Consider the following 19,005-nt stretch of genomic DNA (forward strand, 5'->3'; position numbering starts at 1 on the left):
ATTATATTCTCTCTTAGGGCATTACATGCCGTAAACTTCATACCTGTGGTCCATAACTGTTCCCAGTCAGCCATCATAATATTATGTCCTACATCTTGTGCCCATTTAATCATAGTTGATTTCACCGTTTCATCCTGAGTATTCCATTGCAACAGCAAGTTATACATTCTTGACAAGTTCTTAATTTTGGAATCTAACAGTTCTGTTTCCAATTTTGATTTTTCCACCTGGAAGCCAATTTTTTTATCCAAATTGTACGCCTCCGTTATTTGATAATAATGGAGCCAGTCTCGCACTCTATTTTTTAGTTTTTCAAAACTCTGCAATTTTAGTCTGTCTCCCTCTTGTTCCAAAATTTCCCAATATTTCGGCCAATTGGCCTCCATATTGAGCTTTTTCTGAGCCTTCGCTTCCATTGGTGACAGCCACCTTGGGGTTTTATTTTCAAACAAGTCCTTATATCTTATCCAGACATTAAACAGTGCTTTTCTGACAATATGGATTTTAAACGCTTTATGTGCTTTAACCTTATCATACCACAAATATGCATGCCACCCAAATACATTGTTAAAACCTTCTAGGTCCAGCACGTCAGTATTTTCAAGAAGCAGCCATTCTTTCAGCCAGCAAAACGCGGCTGATTCATAATAAAGTTTAAAGTCTGGCAGGGCAAATCCACCTCTTTCTTTAGCATCGGTTAATATCTTAAATTTTATTCGAGGCTTCTTGCCCTGCCAGACAAATCTAGAAATATCTCTCTGCCACTTCTTGAAGCAATCCATTTTATCCAAAATTTGCAATGTTTGGAACTAAGCCCAACCAAACTTTACAATTCAATATCCCAATGTTCATGTTATAGAATCATAGAACTGTAGAGTTGGGAGGGACCCTGAGGATCATCTAGTCCAACCCCCTGCAATGCAGGAATATGCAGGGATTGAACCTGCGACCTTGGTGTTATCAGCACCATGCTCTAACCAACTGAGCTATCGACTCTTCCTTAGGCTGAACGTTAACATTATAGGTACATCTTCTAGGAGGGATGTGGGGAGTGATGGGGATGTTCTGCTAGAGGGTCAGTGTTCAAACTTAGGGTGAGTGTGTCAGGAGTAAGGAGGGAGCTAATAGTAGGGCTGGCATCCCTGATAAATGCTTAAGATAAGGAAGGGGGCTTCAGTTTTTCCTAAAGCTTTTAAATAGAAATAAATAGAAATAGAAGGAGAACCTAAAAATGTGGGGAGGGTGGGGGGCACACCCCCTCAGGTTGCTTGTAATTTGAGCCTGGCGTCTGCTGCCCCGATGTGGTTTGAAGATGTTGCACTGCTAAGCCTCCATATGTGTGCAATCAAAAGAGCCTTTGTTTCAAGATAAGTTTATTTCAAAATGGAAATTAAGCCTTTGTAATTCAAACTAACCTTAAAAACATATTCCTGACTGTGTGGGGAAGAGCATAGAAAAGGGGGAAGGCAATTAAGCAGTCAGTCGTATTTTTATTTAGGCTTTTACCTCCGGGTAAGTGTTACAGTCTGCTATGAACCAGGAGGGGTTGTGAGTTGTTGGTTTCAGATAATGCTGCTGTAGGAGCAATCCAAAGCCAATCACACAAACATATTTTTTCTTCCGTGAAGGAAAACGTTCCATTCAATGAGCATTCCTTGTTATTCACATGCGGAATTTCCTTACACATTAAGAAGGAGGCACCGCTGTTTCAGAGTCTACACTCATCCAGTTTTGCGCTAAACTGTGTCTGAGTCCAGTAGTGTTTTATTGCTGTTTGGTACACCAGAGTTCAGGGACACGGGTGGCGCTGTGGGTTAAACCACAGAGCCTAGGACTTGCTGATCAGAAGGTCGGCAGTTCGAATCCCCGTGACGGGGTGAGCTCCCGTTGCTCAGTCCCTGCTCCTGCCAACCTAGCAGTTCGAAAGCATGTCAAAGTGCAAGTACATAAATAGGTACCGCTCCAGCGGGAAGGTAAATGGTGTTTCCATGCACTGCTCTGTTTCGCCAGAAGTGGCTTAGTCATGCTGACCACATGACCCGGAAGCTGTACGCTGGCTCCCTCGGCCAATAAAGCGAGATGAGCGCCGCAACCCCAGAGTCAGTCACGACTGGACCTCATGGTCAGGGGTCCCTTTACCTTTACACCAGATTGCACAAGGTGACCCGGTCCACAAATCAGATTGCATGATCTGTCACTTTTTATACTCCACATTCTCAGTTTCTGCAGAGGGGAGGGGGAAACTTAGATTTCATTAGGCAATATTCTGAATGATCAGTTTGGACTGAACTCTTTCCCCGTTTTTTCTCCCATCGGTTGAGATCTCCTGATCAGACCCTTTTTTGAAAGTTAGGCAGGAAGATACCAGGGCAACCCTCCTTGATCACAATCATCTGCCATCTTCATTGATAACTTTTCGATACCATCTAAATCCATCTTGTGTTTTTCTCTATATAAAAAACTTTTTGTAAAATGATCTAAGTAACAGAAACTTTACTTTCTGTCGGGGTTCTTCTTCTTTTACATGCTAGCTTTCTATGGGCAGGGGGTTTTGTTTTTCGGAATGGGGGAGCATCCAAACTCGATATATACAATGAAAAAGTGTGTATCTCTCACTCTCTGTGTAGAAACACACACACACACACACACACACACACATATATGTGCGTGTATATATACTATAGATAGGCAAGAGAACTGAAGGTGGGTATGATCAAGCCAACTTTAATTCCAGCTCTGGGCAAAGCAGGTTTTTAAAGCACTACAGAAACTTGGAGAACTGATGGCCAGAGACAATAGGGAGATGTGTGCAACATAGGCGTTAAACAATCCATATTATTATTGTTGTTGTTGTTGTTGTTGTTGTTGTTGTTGTTGTTGTTGTTGTTGTTATTTCAAATGGAGGCCAAGGCAGTCAGCCTTCAAAACTGATGAAATAGCTTAGTCGGCAGATGCACGAGATTCTTTGATCTCAGGGCGGAAATCTTCCCGCTGCGTTGCAGAATCTCAGCCCCGGCGGGAGGGGAAGCGCGGCAGAGGCGGAGGCATGAATGACCTAGTGCGCACGCGCGGCGTCACGTGACCGTCCCCACATTTCCAACATGGCGACGCCCAGTTCCTCCGTCCGGGCGCTTCACCTCCTGCAGGTAACGGGGCTCAGGAAGTGCAGGGAGGGAGAAACGGCGCTCCGGGTCGCGGTCCCTTCTTGGAGGGAGCGAAAGGCGGGATCCGAGGGGCAGCTGTCGCGTGTCCTGCCCCCATGGCTGCGTTTTCTGGCACCGGGAGCCGCTGTGGCGAAAGTGCGGTCCAGGGTGGGGGCGGAATTCTGGTTTCGAATCCCGCCACGCGGCCGCGGTGCTTGCGTGGCGAAAGTGGGCGAGTCGCCGCCTTAGAGTCAGGGTGGGATAGTTGTTGTTTAGTCATGTCCGCCTCTTCGTGACCCCATGGACCAGAGCACACCAGGCCCTCCTGTCTTCCACTGCCTCCTGCAGTTCGGTCAAACTCATGCTGGTAGCTTCGAGAACACTGTCCCACCATCTCGTCCTCTGCCGTCCCCTTCTCCTTGTGCCCTCCATCTTTCCCAACATCAGGGTCTTTTCCTGGGAGTCTTCTCTTCTCATGAGGTGGCCAAAGTCTTGGAGCCTCAGCTTCAGGATCTGTCCTTCCAGTGAGCACTCAGGGCTGATTTCCTTCAGAATACAGAGTTTTGATCTTCTTGCAGTCCATGGGACTCTCCAGAGTCTCCTCCAGCACCAGAATTCAAAAGCATCCATTCTTCGGCAATCAGCCTTCTTTATGGCCCAGCTCTCACTTCCATACATCACGACTGGGAAAACCTTAGCTTTAACTATACGGACCTTTGTTGGCAAGGTGATGTCTCTGCTTTTTAAGATGCTGTCTAGGTTTGCCATCGCCTTTCTCCCAAGGAGCAGGCATCTTTTAATTTCGTGACTGCTGTCACCATCTGCAGTGATCATGGAGCCCAAGAAGGTAAAATCCCTCCATTTCTTCCCTTTCTGTTTGCCAGGAGGTGATGGACCCAGTGGCCATGATCTTCATTTTTTTGATGTTGAGCTTCAGACCATATTTTGCACTCTCCTCTTTCACCCTCCTTAAAAGGTTCTTTAATTCTTCCTCACTTTCTGCCATCAAGGTTGTGTCACGTGGAAAATGAAAAAGAGTGTGTGTACCTCTATCTCTGTGTGTATAATATTTTTATACCACATTTTCCTTCCAGGGAGCTCAAGGTGGCGTACATGGCTCTCCTATTCCTTTTAATACTCACAAAAACCCTGTGAGGTAGGCTAGGTAGCTAAGAGATGGTGACTGGCCCAAAGCCATCCAGTGAACTTCATAGCTGAGTGGGGATTCAAACCCTGGTCCCCCAGGTTCCATGCTTGCAAGTCGTAAAGTGGTATACATGGTACAGAGAAAAATAAAATGTTCTCTCTCTCTCTCCCCCGCCTCCATAATCTACTGTGTAGAATCACAGAATTGTAGCATTGGAATGGATCCTGAAGGTCATCTGGTCCCCTGCAATGCAGGAGGAATATTTTAGCCCAAGGTGAGGCTCAAACCCATGACCCCGACATTAAGAGCCTCATGCTCTGCTGACAGGGTTTTATTATTAATTTGTGTGAGGGGCTTCTGGTCTCCTGTTAGGGCCCCCCTTCCTCCCCACCCTCGGCCATGTGTAGTTGGAGCGGAGTTTCATAGACATCTATGTTAACAGAAAACTGCTTAAAGGTGGATAACCTCATTTTGTAAGCAGGGTCTCAATAATAATAATAATAATTATAATAATAATAATAATAATAATAATAATTTATTTATACCCCGCCCATCTGGCTGGGTTTCCCCAGCCACTCTGGGTGGCTCCCCAGCCACTTTTATCATCTGAGCAGCCGAGTACCTCCATACAACATTGCCAAGGCTTGTGATGCTAACACAGGGGTTTGAGTTCATCCCCAGAGGTGCACTCCAATGTCTCTTGAAACAGACAGATGCTAGCAATTTATTCCTGACAGTTTTTGGTAGATTGGCGATGGTGGTGGTAGTGGGAGTAGGAAGTAAACAGTAACAACAGTTCCTTCTGACTGTTCAAAGTGTCTCCTGTATATAAGGGTGCAGTTGTGCGGGGGTTGTACTTACTAAGCAAATTACAGGGGTTTGGACTAAATGACCGTCGTGGTCCTTTCCAGTTCTACAATTCTATGATTCTGTGAAAGAACATTAAGAGCATTGCAAGAAAGAGCCCATCGTAAGGGATTTGCAAAACTAACTTTGGTGCCTGTAAGTCTAAATGCCTAAGCATCCTTTCTCTTCTTCTTGTCCATTCAACAGCTAGTGGCTGCCTGAGTACATACTGCTAGCATTCCCTTTTCCCTCCAAGTCCTCTATCTCTCATCGGCTCACAAAACACAGGCTGCAAAGTTGCCACCTGGCTTTTTAAAAACTGCACAAACAACATCAGCCAATTTTGTGTTTTTATCTTGTATTTTTATCCTCTGAACTGCCTTGAGACCTTTGAATAAAAAATTGGTATACAAATTTAATTAATTAACAACAACAACAACATGGTGCTGTTTTTAATTAGTCTCAATGCCAGGGATGACTGGAGAGTATTAGGATGGCTCATTAGTGCCTCTTTTCTATCAGAGAAGTGTCTTTGGAGTGGAGATCAGAAATCCAGCTGCACTCCAGCTACCAAGCTTTACCTATTGTTTTGTTGCTGGTGGTAGCAGACAGGAAGCTTCAAAATTGGGCATTTCAGGGGCAAGGTGTTGGTGGCATTGGTTCCAAAGCTTTGCAGATACCCTGAGGGGCCTCTTACACCATACTGAAACTTATATAGAAAAAAATGACTATTTTGTCCAATATTGGCAAAAACAAGGGGCTTAATTATCCCTAACTATAATCTTTGGGATTGCAGGTATGAGCACCAAACAAGGTTTCTGCTCTACGTTGACTGTGTCCTGAACAGGAACACTCCTCTTTGTGGTTAGAATACGCTGTAATATTTTGCTGTGATTCTTCATTTGTTCCTTGTGATACGAAGCAAGTAGTTGGGTGCCTGTCGATTTGGGAGTGAAGCATCCTCTAAAAGATAAGGTAGTGGTTTCGACACAGTCAGGGGATTCCCCAGGTACCCAGAATTAGTTGGAAAAGAGAAAGAAACCCTAGCAATGGCCTAACAAGGGCTTATGAGTTTCCAGGACCTACAGAACATTGAGGGCAGCTGACCTGTGGCCTGTTGGGTGGGGGAGAGAAAGAATTAGGAAGAATAACTTTTGGTAAGTACAGTGGTACCGCGGGTTAAGTACTTAATTTGTTCTGGAGGTCCGTACTTAACCTGAAACTGTTCTTAACATGAAGCACCACTTTAGCTAATGAGGCCTCCTGCTGCTGCTGCACCGCCGGAGCACAATTTCTGTTCTCATCCTGAAGCAAAGTTCTTAACCTGAAGCACTATTTCTGGGTTAGCGGAGTCTGTAACCTGAAGCGTATGTAACCTGAAGCGTATGTAACCCGAGGTACCACTGTATAGTGATTCTGAAGTGAGAATTACAAGTAAAGGGATCTGTGCACCAAGGATTTAAAAAACCTCTCCCTGCATGCTGTTTGTGGTAGTTTTAGCAGTATGTATTCAGCAGTATTCTTATTTGCCAGAAACACCCGCTACATGTGCTATAAAGTACTAAGTTTTACGAATACCAGCCAGTCACGAACATGAGTCATCTGGTACTTCGTAGCACATTGGGGAAGAGTTTGTTTGGTGGGGTGTAGAAAAATAAATAGCAGTATCCTCCCACTCTAAACTCCTGAAACCTCCTACCCCTATGAGTCTTAAATTACAAGGTTCCTTTTTTGCAGCGGTCAATTTCTGAACAAGAGCACTCCTATTAAGGGGCTTGTAACACATTGGACACACCTTTAATTGCAGGACCCCAATCCACCTGTCTCTTTTAAATTTGAGCTTCAGTCATGTTATGCTTGTCATTGTGGAAACAAAATGGGGCCAGCCAAAAATCATGTGGTAGTTTCAGAAGACAGCTCACTTAAAGCAAAAGTGGCTTCAAAGATCCGTGAAATGTTGAATGTGTCAAATAGGGAAGGCAGTTGCTCTGCTTCATCCCCTGGTGGTATCTTAGCAGTAACTATTAGGTTGCCATTATGTTAAAAATGGGGTGTGGGTGGCGCTGTGGGTTAAACCACAGAGCCTACGGCTTGCCGATCAGAAGGTTGGCAGTTCGAATCCCCGCGATGAAGGGGTGAGCTCCCGTTGCTCGGTCCCTGCTCCTGCCAACCTAGCAGTTCGAAAGCACATCAAAGTGCAAGTAGATAAATAGGTACCACTCCGGTGCGCTGCTCTGGTTTGCCAGAAGCGGCTTAGTCCTGCTGGCCACATGACCCGGAAGCTGTACGCCAGCTCCCTTGGCCAATAAAGCGAGATGAGCTCCGCAACCCCAGAGTTGGTCACGACTGGACCTAATGGTCAGGGGTCCCTTTACCTTTACTATGTTAAAAATGTTCCTCACAGAACTTATATGACAAGGTTTCAGCAGTGGAGGAAAGGAGTAGTGTTCAGGTTCAAGATTGGCAGATTCAAACATAAGCCTTTAGTAGTCTTGCATCCTAATCCCACATAAATGTGCATAGAAATGAGTCATTTATTTTTATAGGGCTTAATTCCATGTAAGTGTGCTTAATCTTTCACTCCTAGTCCTAAACACTTATTGCTAGTTTTCTCATCTACAAATATCAAGGAAACATCTGGGTTTATAGTGACGCAGTACCAAAGTGTTTGGTATTCCCCACTCTAAATCTCTTTTTCTTAGCATACCAAGCGGCTTGAAAGTAAAATGTTTATCAATGAAAATGAAATTTCTGGTGTTTCTCACACCCATGTGTAAAGCCAAAAGGGTGTTGAAGTCCTCTGTCTTCCATTGTGAAGCAGCTGCTAGGATCTAAAATAAAATATATATAAAATATTGATAAAGTTTGGTGTCCCGTTGTTTGCATAACTTCCTAGATTTCTCTGGCAAGCAGATGTTTCTGTGCTTGAATGGCTGCTGGAAAATGCTCAAATTTGGGCTTCGTCAAACATGTTGGGGAAGGGAGTTTCAAAGTCACTGAAAATGAAAGCCCTAGCTAATCAAACCTTGGTGGTACAGAGGCAGTTGACCTATTTGCTATAATGGTAAGTCCCAAAGTGTTCTAGAAAGTATAGTTTAAAACAATCAGAATTGTTCATGAATGGCAATAGGAACACAGTGTGTCCTGTTCCAGAGAATCACCCTGTTGAAAAGTGGTTGCTGCATTCTGCACTACCTTTAAGTCACTGATTCTGCAGTTTGAAAATGTTTAATAATGGGTACAGAAAAAGTGAATAAAGCTTCTGAGACATTTCTCAGAATAACTTGCCAGGGAGTATATTTCCTCCTTAAAACTTAGTTGGTTTACACTTCCAAACAGTATTTCTAGTTTCAGATATAGATGAAGTTTAAACCATTGTTAAAGTTGTGCATGTAGAAGATTTTGCTGTAATTTCCAAATTATTTTGAGTGGTTTGTAGGCATGTGTAAGAAACAGATAGACGTAAGTACAGCGTTTCTGAATTTAACCAAATGTCCATTTACTGTGTAATCCTTCGCATGTTCACTCTGAAGAAAATCCCATTTAGTTCAGCGCCACTTACTTTGAAGTGCCTTTTAAAATCATTTTATCCACTGCAGGCAGCTGATGGCTTCTGGAAATCTTACATGAAGGGAGTTAAGAAATTGGAGCACCCTCCCACATGCAGATGCAGGCATTATATATTTATACAGGGACAGGATTCTCTAGGCTCTATTAGGAGATTTATGTATTTTTGTGAATTCCCCTTTAGTGTGTTGGAACCCACAAAATGGGTCACACTTCTTAAGCTGGGTCTTATCAGTGGTATCACCACTATTTTAATTTGTTTGCTTGTTTAGAAGAGAAGGGCAGAAGAGAAAAGAGGAGAAAAAAAGGAGGAATGTGCAGAGGAGGGGGAGAATATTACCTAAGCATATGGTAGAATTTTGAAATGGTGCCAGGGAAATATTGGAGGTTGCTGATCTAGTATCACTTTTCCTTGTTCTTTGCTCTCGGTCTTCACAATCTGTATAAAGTGTTTTTTACATGGGTTTAAACTACTGCACTGTAATATGTGAATTGCCCTGAGCTTCTGTTGAGATTGTGTATAAAATAGGGTTTAAAATAAGCAAGAATACAAATGTTTTATAAATATTACAAATATTATTTCTATTATTATTTCCCTGACTTAATAGTGCTAATGGGTATTTGATGCAGTTAACTGACAAGTTTAAATAGATTTAACAATGCAGTCCTAAAGAAATCTACTCAAAAGTAAGTCCCATTGACTTACCGTGCAATCCTAACCTTCTATGTCAGTCCTATTGAATTCGATGGGTAAGTGGAGTTAAGATTGCAGCCTTATTCTCAGGTATAATATATGCTGAGCTTGTGTGCGTGATTTACTTGAGCTGCAGGCTGCATCCAAACCTAGTTCTACTCAGAGAAGGCCCATTGAAATGCATGGACACAACTAACTTGCATTCGTTAATTTCAGCGGGTCTGCTCTGAGTAGCACTGGCTTACAACCCCTATGTTTGCTAGCACATCCAGACTTCACGTTCTTCAGTTCAAGGTAAGAGTTTGCACACAGGTTTCTCTCTGCCCCCCCCCCCCCAAACGCGCTCTTTCCTTCGGTCTCCTGGCAGTTTCTCTTTGTCTGACTGATTTGGAAATTCATAACTAGCAAACCAACTAAAAACATGTGGAACTCTGTGGCTCAAATTATAGCTAAGTAACAATAAGGGGGAGTCTAAGCATGATCCTTCTCCATTTCCTGAGTTGCTGCCGCCTCATTAATCAGGGCTCAAGTGGTATAAGCGGAGCAGCTTGCTTTGTCGCTGGCGCAGCGGCTTCTTCGTCCCCTTCCCCACCCCCTGTGTGCCTTCACAGTGGGGAAAACTAGAGAGGGAAACCATCAATCTTTCTTGTCGCACATGTCAGCAGCGATCCGCTCCTCTCTTCCTGCGTTCTTTCTCTCTCTCTCTCCTGGTCGCTTGCATACATATGAGCGTGCACACACAAACACACCTGTATTTAAAATTAGCTTTGCGGCCTTATCGTTTCCTTACCTGCTCTCTTTAAACAGATGGGTAGATCTGCAAACTGGAATCTTCTACTCCAAAGTGCAAACAAATCCAAAGAAAAGGCTTCAGAGCCAGCTAACACTGACTTAAGGTAAAGGTAAAGGTACCCCTGCCCGTACGGGCCAGTCGTGACCGACTCTAGGGTTGCGCGCTCATCTCGCTCAAGAGGCCGTGAGCCGGTGCTGTCCGAAGACACTTCCGGGTCATGTGGCCAGCGTAACGAAGCGGCATCTGGCGAGCCAGCACCAGCGCCGCACACGGAAACGCCGTTTACCTTTCCGCTATAAAGCGGTCCCTATTTATCTACTTGCACCTGGAGGTGCTTTCAAACTGCTAGGTTGACAGGAGCTGGGACCGAACGACGGGAGTTCACCCCGCCGCGGGGATTCGAACCGCCGACCATACGATCAGCAAGTTTTACCCACAGCGCCACCCGCGTCCCTAACACTGACTTAACTTGACACTTAACAGCAAGTGCGCCATAACTGTATTTCATAACATGATTTCAAAAAGAAAAGGGGGGAAAAGATTGGAACAATTTGTTTAATCTGCACGTTAATGGCCATATTGCTATGGCTGCCTAGTAATACTAAGGTTCTCAAAATCTGTATGTTAGATCTTTTGATTATTCCCAACTAAATTCCACACCATTTTTTAATATTGCTTATAAAGATGAATAAATAAGAAATGTGCAGAGGCAATAGTGTAGTAGTTGACACCTGTTCCACCCTCCTGTTTCTGTGCTTGTATCTACTGTGATTCAAAAATGTAAGCAGGCAAAGCTTTCTTCGTGTGGAAAAAATAGAGGGGAAACTTCAGGTGCCAAATTTCTGTGTTAGATTGTTAATAGCTCAGAAGCTGAGCCAGTTAAAAAAGCAGAGTTGGAAGCCCAGTACAAGGACTGGGAAACCATCCAGTAAAAACAACTGACGCACCACACCTGAGGACTGTCGTACAATGGAAGTGAGGCTTACTGGTGTCTTCTAGAAACCACTTTTCCTCACTCTACAGAATTATGTTGTGGAGCTCATAACATATACAAGTGGAAGCTGCAACAAAATACAGTGGTACCTCTGGTTAAGAACTTAATTCGTTCTGGAGGTCCGTTCTTAACCTGAAACTGTTCTTAACGTGAAGTACCGCTTTAGCTAATGGGGCCTCCCGCTGCTGCGGTGCCACTGTGGCACAATTTCTGTTCTCATCCTGAAGCAAAGTTCTTGACCCGAGATACTCTTTCTGGGTTAGCGGAGTCTGTAACCTGAAGCGCCTGTAACCTGAGGTACCACTGTATTGTTGTGCAGAGTGGTCAGGGTTCCAGCCAGCCAGCCAGCCAGCCAGCCAGACCACTGTTAATGATACTCCATTACATTTCTCTTCCATTCGTTTTCCATTTTCCTTTCCACATCCTCCAGTCAGCCTTCCATTCCTACCAGGTATTCTCAACCCTCCACAGTAGGCTGTTTTGCATCTCTCCCCTCTCTTTTAGGGTTCTTTTATTCTGCATATATGTACTTCTGCAAAGCTTTGAGGTTTTCCCAAGCCTGTTGATCTTGTGGGTGGCTGGTGCCGTTTTGCCTATATCACGATCTGGACTCAGATAATGAATTTGTTGCTCTTATATAGGATCTTATGCCCTTGTTTCCAGCAAAGGTTGAGGTCTTTCAAGACTGGTCACAAAACCGTACTATGCAGAATTCTGTGATGCTAAGGGATTTTTTCTCTGGACAGAAATGGTAATTCCTGAGTGGCTGTAGTCTGAGTTGGCATCTCCTATGGCTTATATTTCTGCCCATTGGGAACTCTTGAGAAACATACTCTTTCTCTCTCTTTTTAATCCTTTACTAACTCCAGATCTTTTGAGCATGTGGCTCTGATGTCCTGACCTCAACATTTCAGTCAAGCACATTCCAGCCCTATGATTTCATGACACCAGACTGAACTCCCTGCTATGTTGCCTTCTGACTCTTGCAGGGTGAATAAACAGTGAGCGAAGCCTGTAGCAGGGCAGTGTGGCTTTTAGCACCATGATTTCAGAATTCTTATTTTTAATGAATATTATTTTAAGTTGAAATGAAACGCTTTGTGCAACTCGTATTTTATTATTAATGAGGTATCAAATCCAGAAAAATATTGTGCAATAATAACTGAAGCGTTATAAGCATTTTAAAAACCATCAGCACAAGGAAAAACTTCATTATTGCATCATTTTGCCAAAACTATCAATAATCTACCACTTATATTCCCCTCATTACACAATTGTAATGGGGCGATTTGTTAATCTGTTTATATTTCTTTCCTGCATGATTCATTTTATCTCCCCCGTGCTATAGCATGTGTCAAACACGTTAATATTTAAAATGTGCCACCCGTATTTGTAATTTAAAGTTAAGTTTTGAATCCAGTTCCCCATCAATTTTGTCACTAGCTACTCTGACCATTGGGAGTTAATGTGGTATTGCTCTTTTTGAAATATACAACCTGTTTATTGAACCTCTGAGGCTGGAGTTTATGCCCACTCACCTGAAAGTACGCAGAGAAATCTGAGTAGACACGTGTAGGATTGCACTGTTAATCAGACAGTGTGTCATTCAAGCTCTTGGCTCCCGTTTGATGAATGGTTACTCTATAAAAAAAACCCCACTGCTTTATCACTGCCATTTATTTTTCTAAGAGGCTTTCATTATCTGCTGACATAATATTTTGTTAACATTTTGTGGATATAACAAAGTAATTTCTTAGCTTATGCTTTCTTTTATCCTTATAAAGTTTTATCTACAGTCAGATAACAGTACAGTTGTACTGTGTTGGAGCATATGTAATTTCCTTCATCCGTATCCAATTTGAGCTCAGTATTTTTATAAAGGATATAGCGGGTTTGTGGGAAGATGAGGCACCTTGGATACAGATGTATTGTAAATATCATGCGTGTTCCCACTTGGGCTTATGAGCTTTCTCTGCTACAGCTCTTAATGACTGAATGAGTGAATTGTTTCTCCCATGCAGAGAGTCGGGGCCGAGATAGCGATGGTTATCTGGAGGACGTTATAGCGAAAATAAAATTCTCAGTTAGAATCCCTAATAGTAACTTCACCTCTTCCCAGCTGTAAACATCAGCACATGGAAAATATTTTAAATAAAAATTATTTCCAGTTGATTACAGGGTATTGTTGTTGGAGTGTTTGAAGTGGAATAGACCAGACTCTGGCAAGCTTAGGATGGAAGAAAGCAAATGTTGTAATTTTAACTAAACTGTGCATATGTAATTCTTTTAATCTCTCTTCCCCCTCAACAACAACAAAAAATTAGTTGTTTCCAGGCACTTAATCATTTCAGTTGTTTCTCTATGAACTCTCTCTAAGCAATATATTTTTGTTATTGCTGAAGTATCCATAATGGGTCACGGTATTCGAGGTGTAGTGTTTGATTGTGCACTTAGTGCGTTTACTCCTTCATTGTCCCCCCCACACACACACATCATACTACACCTTTAATTAGCAAATTGCAAGTGTTCTGCATGTTAAGGAAACCTTGCTGTTTTCTTCAAGATAACAAAGCAAAAAACCACCCAGCATTTTTCTGGTAGGAAAGAGGGCCACACAAACCTGCCTTTTACTGAGTCAGGCTATTGATTCATCAAGTTCAGCGATGTCTCTTCTGACTGTTGCTGACTATCCAGGGTCTCTGTCAGAGGGTCTCTCCCTGCCTCTTCTCTCTTTGATTCTGCGACCCTTTTAACTGGAGATATCTGGGACTGAACCAGCATCTTCTAAATGCAAAGTGTGTGTGTTTACTGCTGAACCACAGCCGCTCCAGCAACTGCCCACTACTCCACATGGCAGATTACTTCTGAAACTGGGAGGGTTTCAAAAGCTGCTGGTGGCATGGCATAAGAACTTGCATTTACAAAGTAAATACGAATTTGATGGTGGGTCCTGAGGCACCTCTTAAGGGTAGGATTATGAGCAGAAGCAAGGGTACCCTCTTTTTGTAGCATCAAGTAAAATAACGTCTTTTTCCATGTATAAGACTAGGTTTCCCCCCAAAAAAATAATGTCCAAAATTAGGAGGCGTCTTATACATAGATAGTGCCAAGGGTGGATTTTCTTAAATCTGAGTCCCTCAAAATAGGGAGCGTCTTATAGACGAAAAAATACGGTATGCCCTCTGTCCTGATATAATTTGTGCTTTTTTCCACTCCTATTCCACAACATTGGCTGCCACATATGGGGAATGCAACACAGCAGGGTGATGATGTTAGACAAATGTGGGGAATTTTTTTTTTACTGTCCATTACGAAGGAGGTGAATATGACACTGGGGTGCAGTTTTGTGTATCAGCCCTTTTGTTTTTGGAGAAACGGTCTTGGAAGAAGAAGTCTTGCATTTGAACATGAGCTTTGGTTAACAATTGAAAGCGGAAAGTAAAGTTAAATGGGCCACCCAGAAAGTTGCTTTCCTTTTTAGAGATCAATCTGTCAGAGCTCACTTATGATTGATGATTTAAGCGGATTCTTAAAAAAGACGAATACCAAGTTATATCTCGGGGTTTGGTTTTGCTTTTTATATATATAAATAAAAAACCCACCTTACTGAATAATGTAACTGTTTGGACAGCTATACTTTAGAGTTTCCTTCTTGAGTCAACAAGAATATTTGTCTCCCGTGGGAATAAGGGAGATGGTGAATATCCGAAAAACATTCTGGCATACAGAGAAAGGAAGGACTAGCAAAAAGAAATTGAATAACCAGAGCTGGAAATAATGATATTGCCATTACAGTTCTTTGAGGACATGACAACATTCTTTCTTGAGCGTCAACTATTTTCTGTGAAGGTTTTAGCCGAACAATCTCTTCAGCTGTTTTTGAAGTGTATAACCTGATACGGTGAATTCTTACTCAGAAGAAATTTCCACTGTGTTCAGCAAGGATTACACACAAGTAACCAGGCTTAGATTTGCAGTCTTTGAATAGCAGTACATAACTGGTATTGTAGCAAACTTCCAGTCTTCCACTGAGAAACAGCAGTGGTTTATATTCTTTATAGTTAAGCCTTGCAATTTTTGTTTCTGTTCCCACCAGTCCAGCAGTTGGTTTAACAAAAACACAAATCTTCACCATGTAAAGCTGACTGGGAGGTTGTTGTTTTTTTTAAAAAATGTTTTTTTAAAAAACCATAATGTGCAAGTTGTTACAGTGCTGTCATGATGTTTTACAATATAATAAAAGTTTAAAAAAAAATTAGGATGCTGATCAAGGAACTTACAGTCTAAATTTAGAGGGTGGGGTTACGCAGGTAAACAAGATACAGAAATAAGCAAGTACAGATGCACTTAATAAGGCTTTGTTTCAGTTGGTGATGAGGGTTGTGGGTTCCAGTAAAAGACTATTTGGGGGAAGAAGTGTGCAGGATTAAGAGGTGGCCCATCCACACTATAAATCTGTATCACTTGTAAATCACTTATTTTTATTTTTTGCTTGCACAAACCATTGACATTTTTATTAACCACTTGCACATCACTAAAAGGTAGATTGCCAAAGTCCCCAGCAATTTTCAACTGTTTGTCTATTATTATTATTATTATTATTATTAGGGATGTGGGTGGCGCTGTGGGTTAAACCACAGAGCCTAGGACTTGCCAATCAGAAGGTTGGCAGTTCGAATCCCCATGGCGGGGTGATCTCCCGTTGCTCAGTCCCTGCTCCTGCCAACCTAGCAGTTCGAAAGCACATCAAAGTGCAAGTAGATAAATAGGTACCACTCCGGTGGGAAGGTAAACGGGTTTCCGTGTGCTTCTCTGGTTGGCCATATGACCCGGAGGCTGTACGCCGGCTCCCTTGGCCAATAAAGCGAGATGAACGCCGCAACCCCAGAGTCAGTCACGACCCCTTTACCTTTACCTATTATTATTATTATTAATTAAAAATGACTGCATTAGAATAATATATCACAACTCTGTCAAACTGTGGAAGACTGAGCTGCTAGGGCACAATCCAATTTAAAAGCCGCGTGGTCAGAGTCCTTTTGAAATGGACAGAAGCTCATGAGCTCCCAAAGTGCTGTGACTGAGAGTAATTGTAGAGTTTACCGTATGCTCAAATATCCATATTGCCTGTATTTGTCCTATGTGTTTGCACAGAAAGTTGCAGTTCTGTACCTGGGAACTTTCATATTGTTTGGTTCCCTGTGATTGTTTGCTACGCTAATGATTAATTCCATTATGGCTTGGCTCCAGAATAAAGGTCTCAAAAGGATTTTCTCTGGGATTCAACCAACCGGGATCCCTCATCTGGGAAACTACCTTGGCGCTATCACAAGCTGGGTGAAGCTACAGGAAGAATGCAACTCTGTATTATACAGCATTGTGGACCTCCACTCCCTCACCATACCAAGGGAACCAACAGTTTTACGCACGAGCATCTTAGACGTCACTGCTGTTCTCCTTGCCTGTGGCATCAGTCCGCAGAAGTGTTTCATTTTCCAACAATCCCAGGTCAGTATCTCCCTCTGGTATGTGCTTTAGAAGTCAAAGCCAGGTTTGGATAATTTTTGAGGATAGCTACTGCGGTCAATAGATAAATGAGATGTGAGGTTAAATCACAGAACTTAATAGTTTTGCAGAATTTCCTCCACCACCACCCACCCATCTTGTGCCCAACAGATTGTACAAAACCTGGGGTATATTATTTGATTATTGATGTAAACCTCCAAAATGTATTTTGTTTAGTTAACCTTTTACCTCTGTCCTCAGTATATTTTATTTTATTTTATTGCTATGGCTAGTGGCTGATGCAAATAGAGATTCTTCTGATCTGATCTGATCTGATCTGGGCTAGATGCAGGTTAGAATTTTGAAAACCTCCCTGCCTTAACTGGCGAGAGGAGCCTGCCAGCTCTATTTTGAAATGAGACCTTCTGTGAGAGAACTCCATTGGCTCAGTTGCTGATGAATTAACAGGATGTGTAAGGGCGCTCTGACTGTTTTGTTTTGTTTCGTTGAAAAGTCGGCATCCAGAGCTTAGGGACAGATGTTAATGGAAAGAGTGGAACAAAGTCAGCAGTACCATTGAGTGTTGATCAGATGTCTGAACAGCATGTGAGTCTGTCTGCATGAGTAGTATGTGAATGAGAAAGTGAGAGAGCGAGGGAAGAGGGTATGAATGAAGAGAGGTTATTAAACACAAGAAAGCACATTGGCAAATTTGCATAACTGTCCATTTGCTAGTTTTGTTTATTTAATTCCTTGGACACTCTTAGTTCTTAGTGTGGATTTACAACAACCATAACAATTTCTAAGAGCTGCAAAATTAATAACTGAATGGTATGTGATTGCTTTTAAAGGGTTTTAGGTGTTCTAAATGTTTTGAATGGGTTTGAACTGTTTTTAAATGTTTTAAATATGCGTTTTTAAAACTTTAACTCTTTTAACCTTTTAATGTTTACTGCCCTGGGCTCCTTTGGGAGGAAGAATAGGGTATAAATGTAATAAATGCAATAAATAATAATCATGGTTTAAAGAACTGACCCAACACCCCTGAATAAAACCAATAAAGGATACAACTAAAATACATCAGAACAAAAACCCTACAACATTTGATTTCATATTAAATGTATTGCTTATAAGAGAGGGAAGGAAAGTTAACTTATATGGGACACAAAGGACTCTACTAAATGGAGAACATCTAGCCTAATTCAGCCAAAAGATGTTATACACTAGAGAATAAACAGATCAGCCAAACTGTACTGTATTGCCATAATGTTTCAAAACTTTTATTTTATTTTAGAACTTAACAATGTATTCATAATATTTACCTGTTTACAAATGTATAAGGAGAGTCCTTTGGGAGCCACTGCACTGGCACTCAGCAGCAAAGTTTTCCTCTTTCTGAGTCCAAATTAAAATTGCAAAATTGGCACACTTTCTAGGTAAAGGGTGTCACCTTCCAAAATCTAGAGAGAGATTCCAGGCATCAGGAAAATGTTAGTCGTCTTGTTTGCTCCTGTTGGCGAGCATCAACCATCAGTCAATTGGCTTGATAAATGAGATCACTCAGCAGCTGCAATAAGACCTTCTATTTAACTATTACTGTCATCTCCCATCTACATTGTTTTTCAGAGGCAGGGAATTGCTGGCCCTGGGGGCCTCCCGATCGGGACTGCAGCTCTCCCCCCCCCCCCCAATAGCAATTAGTTCTAATAGAAGGCTGTTTTCAAATGTAATTGCTGCATGGGGCAAGGACGATCTTTGTGGAGATTATCTGGGGAGGGAGGACTATAGCAGATAAACAGTGTGGTGGCCTTCCAGCAGCTGAGTCACTGCTGCTTACTAGTAAGGAAAGGGGCAAGGCAGCGGGGAGCTGGGAGTGGTGCAACAGCTGCAGCAGAAACAACCTGCTGCTACTGCTGGTGTGTTTGCACCATGCTGACCTCCCTGCCAAATTGCCCCTCCCACACTCCTTCCCAATAAGCAGCAGCGACTCAGCTGTTGGGAGGTCAGGTGAGCATCACTGTGCTTTTCACTACTGTGGTAGCGTTAACCCTCGCAAGCTGCATTCTCCGCAGAAATCTCCCTCACACAGCAATTGTTCTTGCAGGCGTGGGGAGTGAGAATCTGCATGTATGTGTGTTGTGTGGGAATGTAAGAATGTTTGTGAGTAAGGGAATGAATGGTCTCCATTGTGTGTGTTAGGTGGGAGAATGCATGTGAGAATGTGTGAGATAACTGTTAGGATATTTCCGTTCCACCTTAAAAGGGAGCAGGCTTTGTGAGTCACAGAGTCTGTGTATTTCCTGTTCACAGGAAGTT

At 42.6% G+C, this 19,005-nt stretch overlaps 1 protein-coding gene across 2 annotated transcripts in view; it reads left to right on the forward strand.

Moving 5' to 3' along the window:
- The first annotated feature begins 3,084 nt into the window (after window positions 1–3,084).
- Window positions 3,085–19,005, forward strand: part of WARS2 (tryptophanyl tRNA synthetase 2, mitochondrial) — a 28,169-nt gene continuing 12,248 nt past the window's right edge. The window contains exons 1-2 of one of the 2 annotated variants that reach the window (XM_080987223.1): window positions 3,085–3,146; window positions 16,435–16,692. In XM_080987223.1, the coding sequence (XP_080843349.1) occupies window positions 3,102–3,146; window positions 16,435–16,692 (303 nt within the window). In that variant the 5' untranslated portion in view covers window positions 3,085–3,101. Of the gene's footprint in view, window positions 3,147–9,634; window positions 9,692–16,434; window positions 16,693–19,005 lie in introns of those variants that run through there. The other variant, XM_080987224.1, reaches the window with a different exon arrangement.

The sequence above is a fragment of the Podarcis pityusensis genome (assembly GCF_964106645.2).
Source record: "Podarcis pityusensis genome assembly, chromosome: 17".
Lineage (NCBI taxonomy): Eukaryota > Metazoa > Chordata > Lepidosauria > Squamata > Lacertidae > Podarcis > Podarcis pityusensis.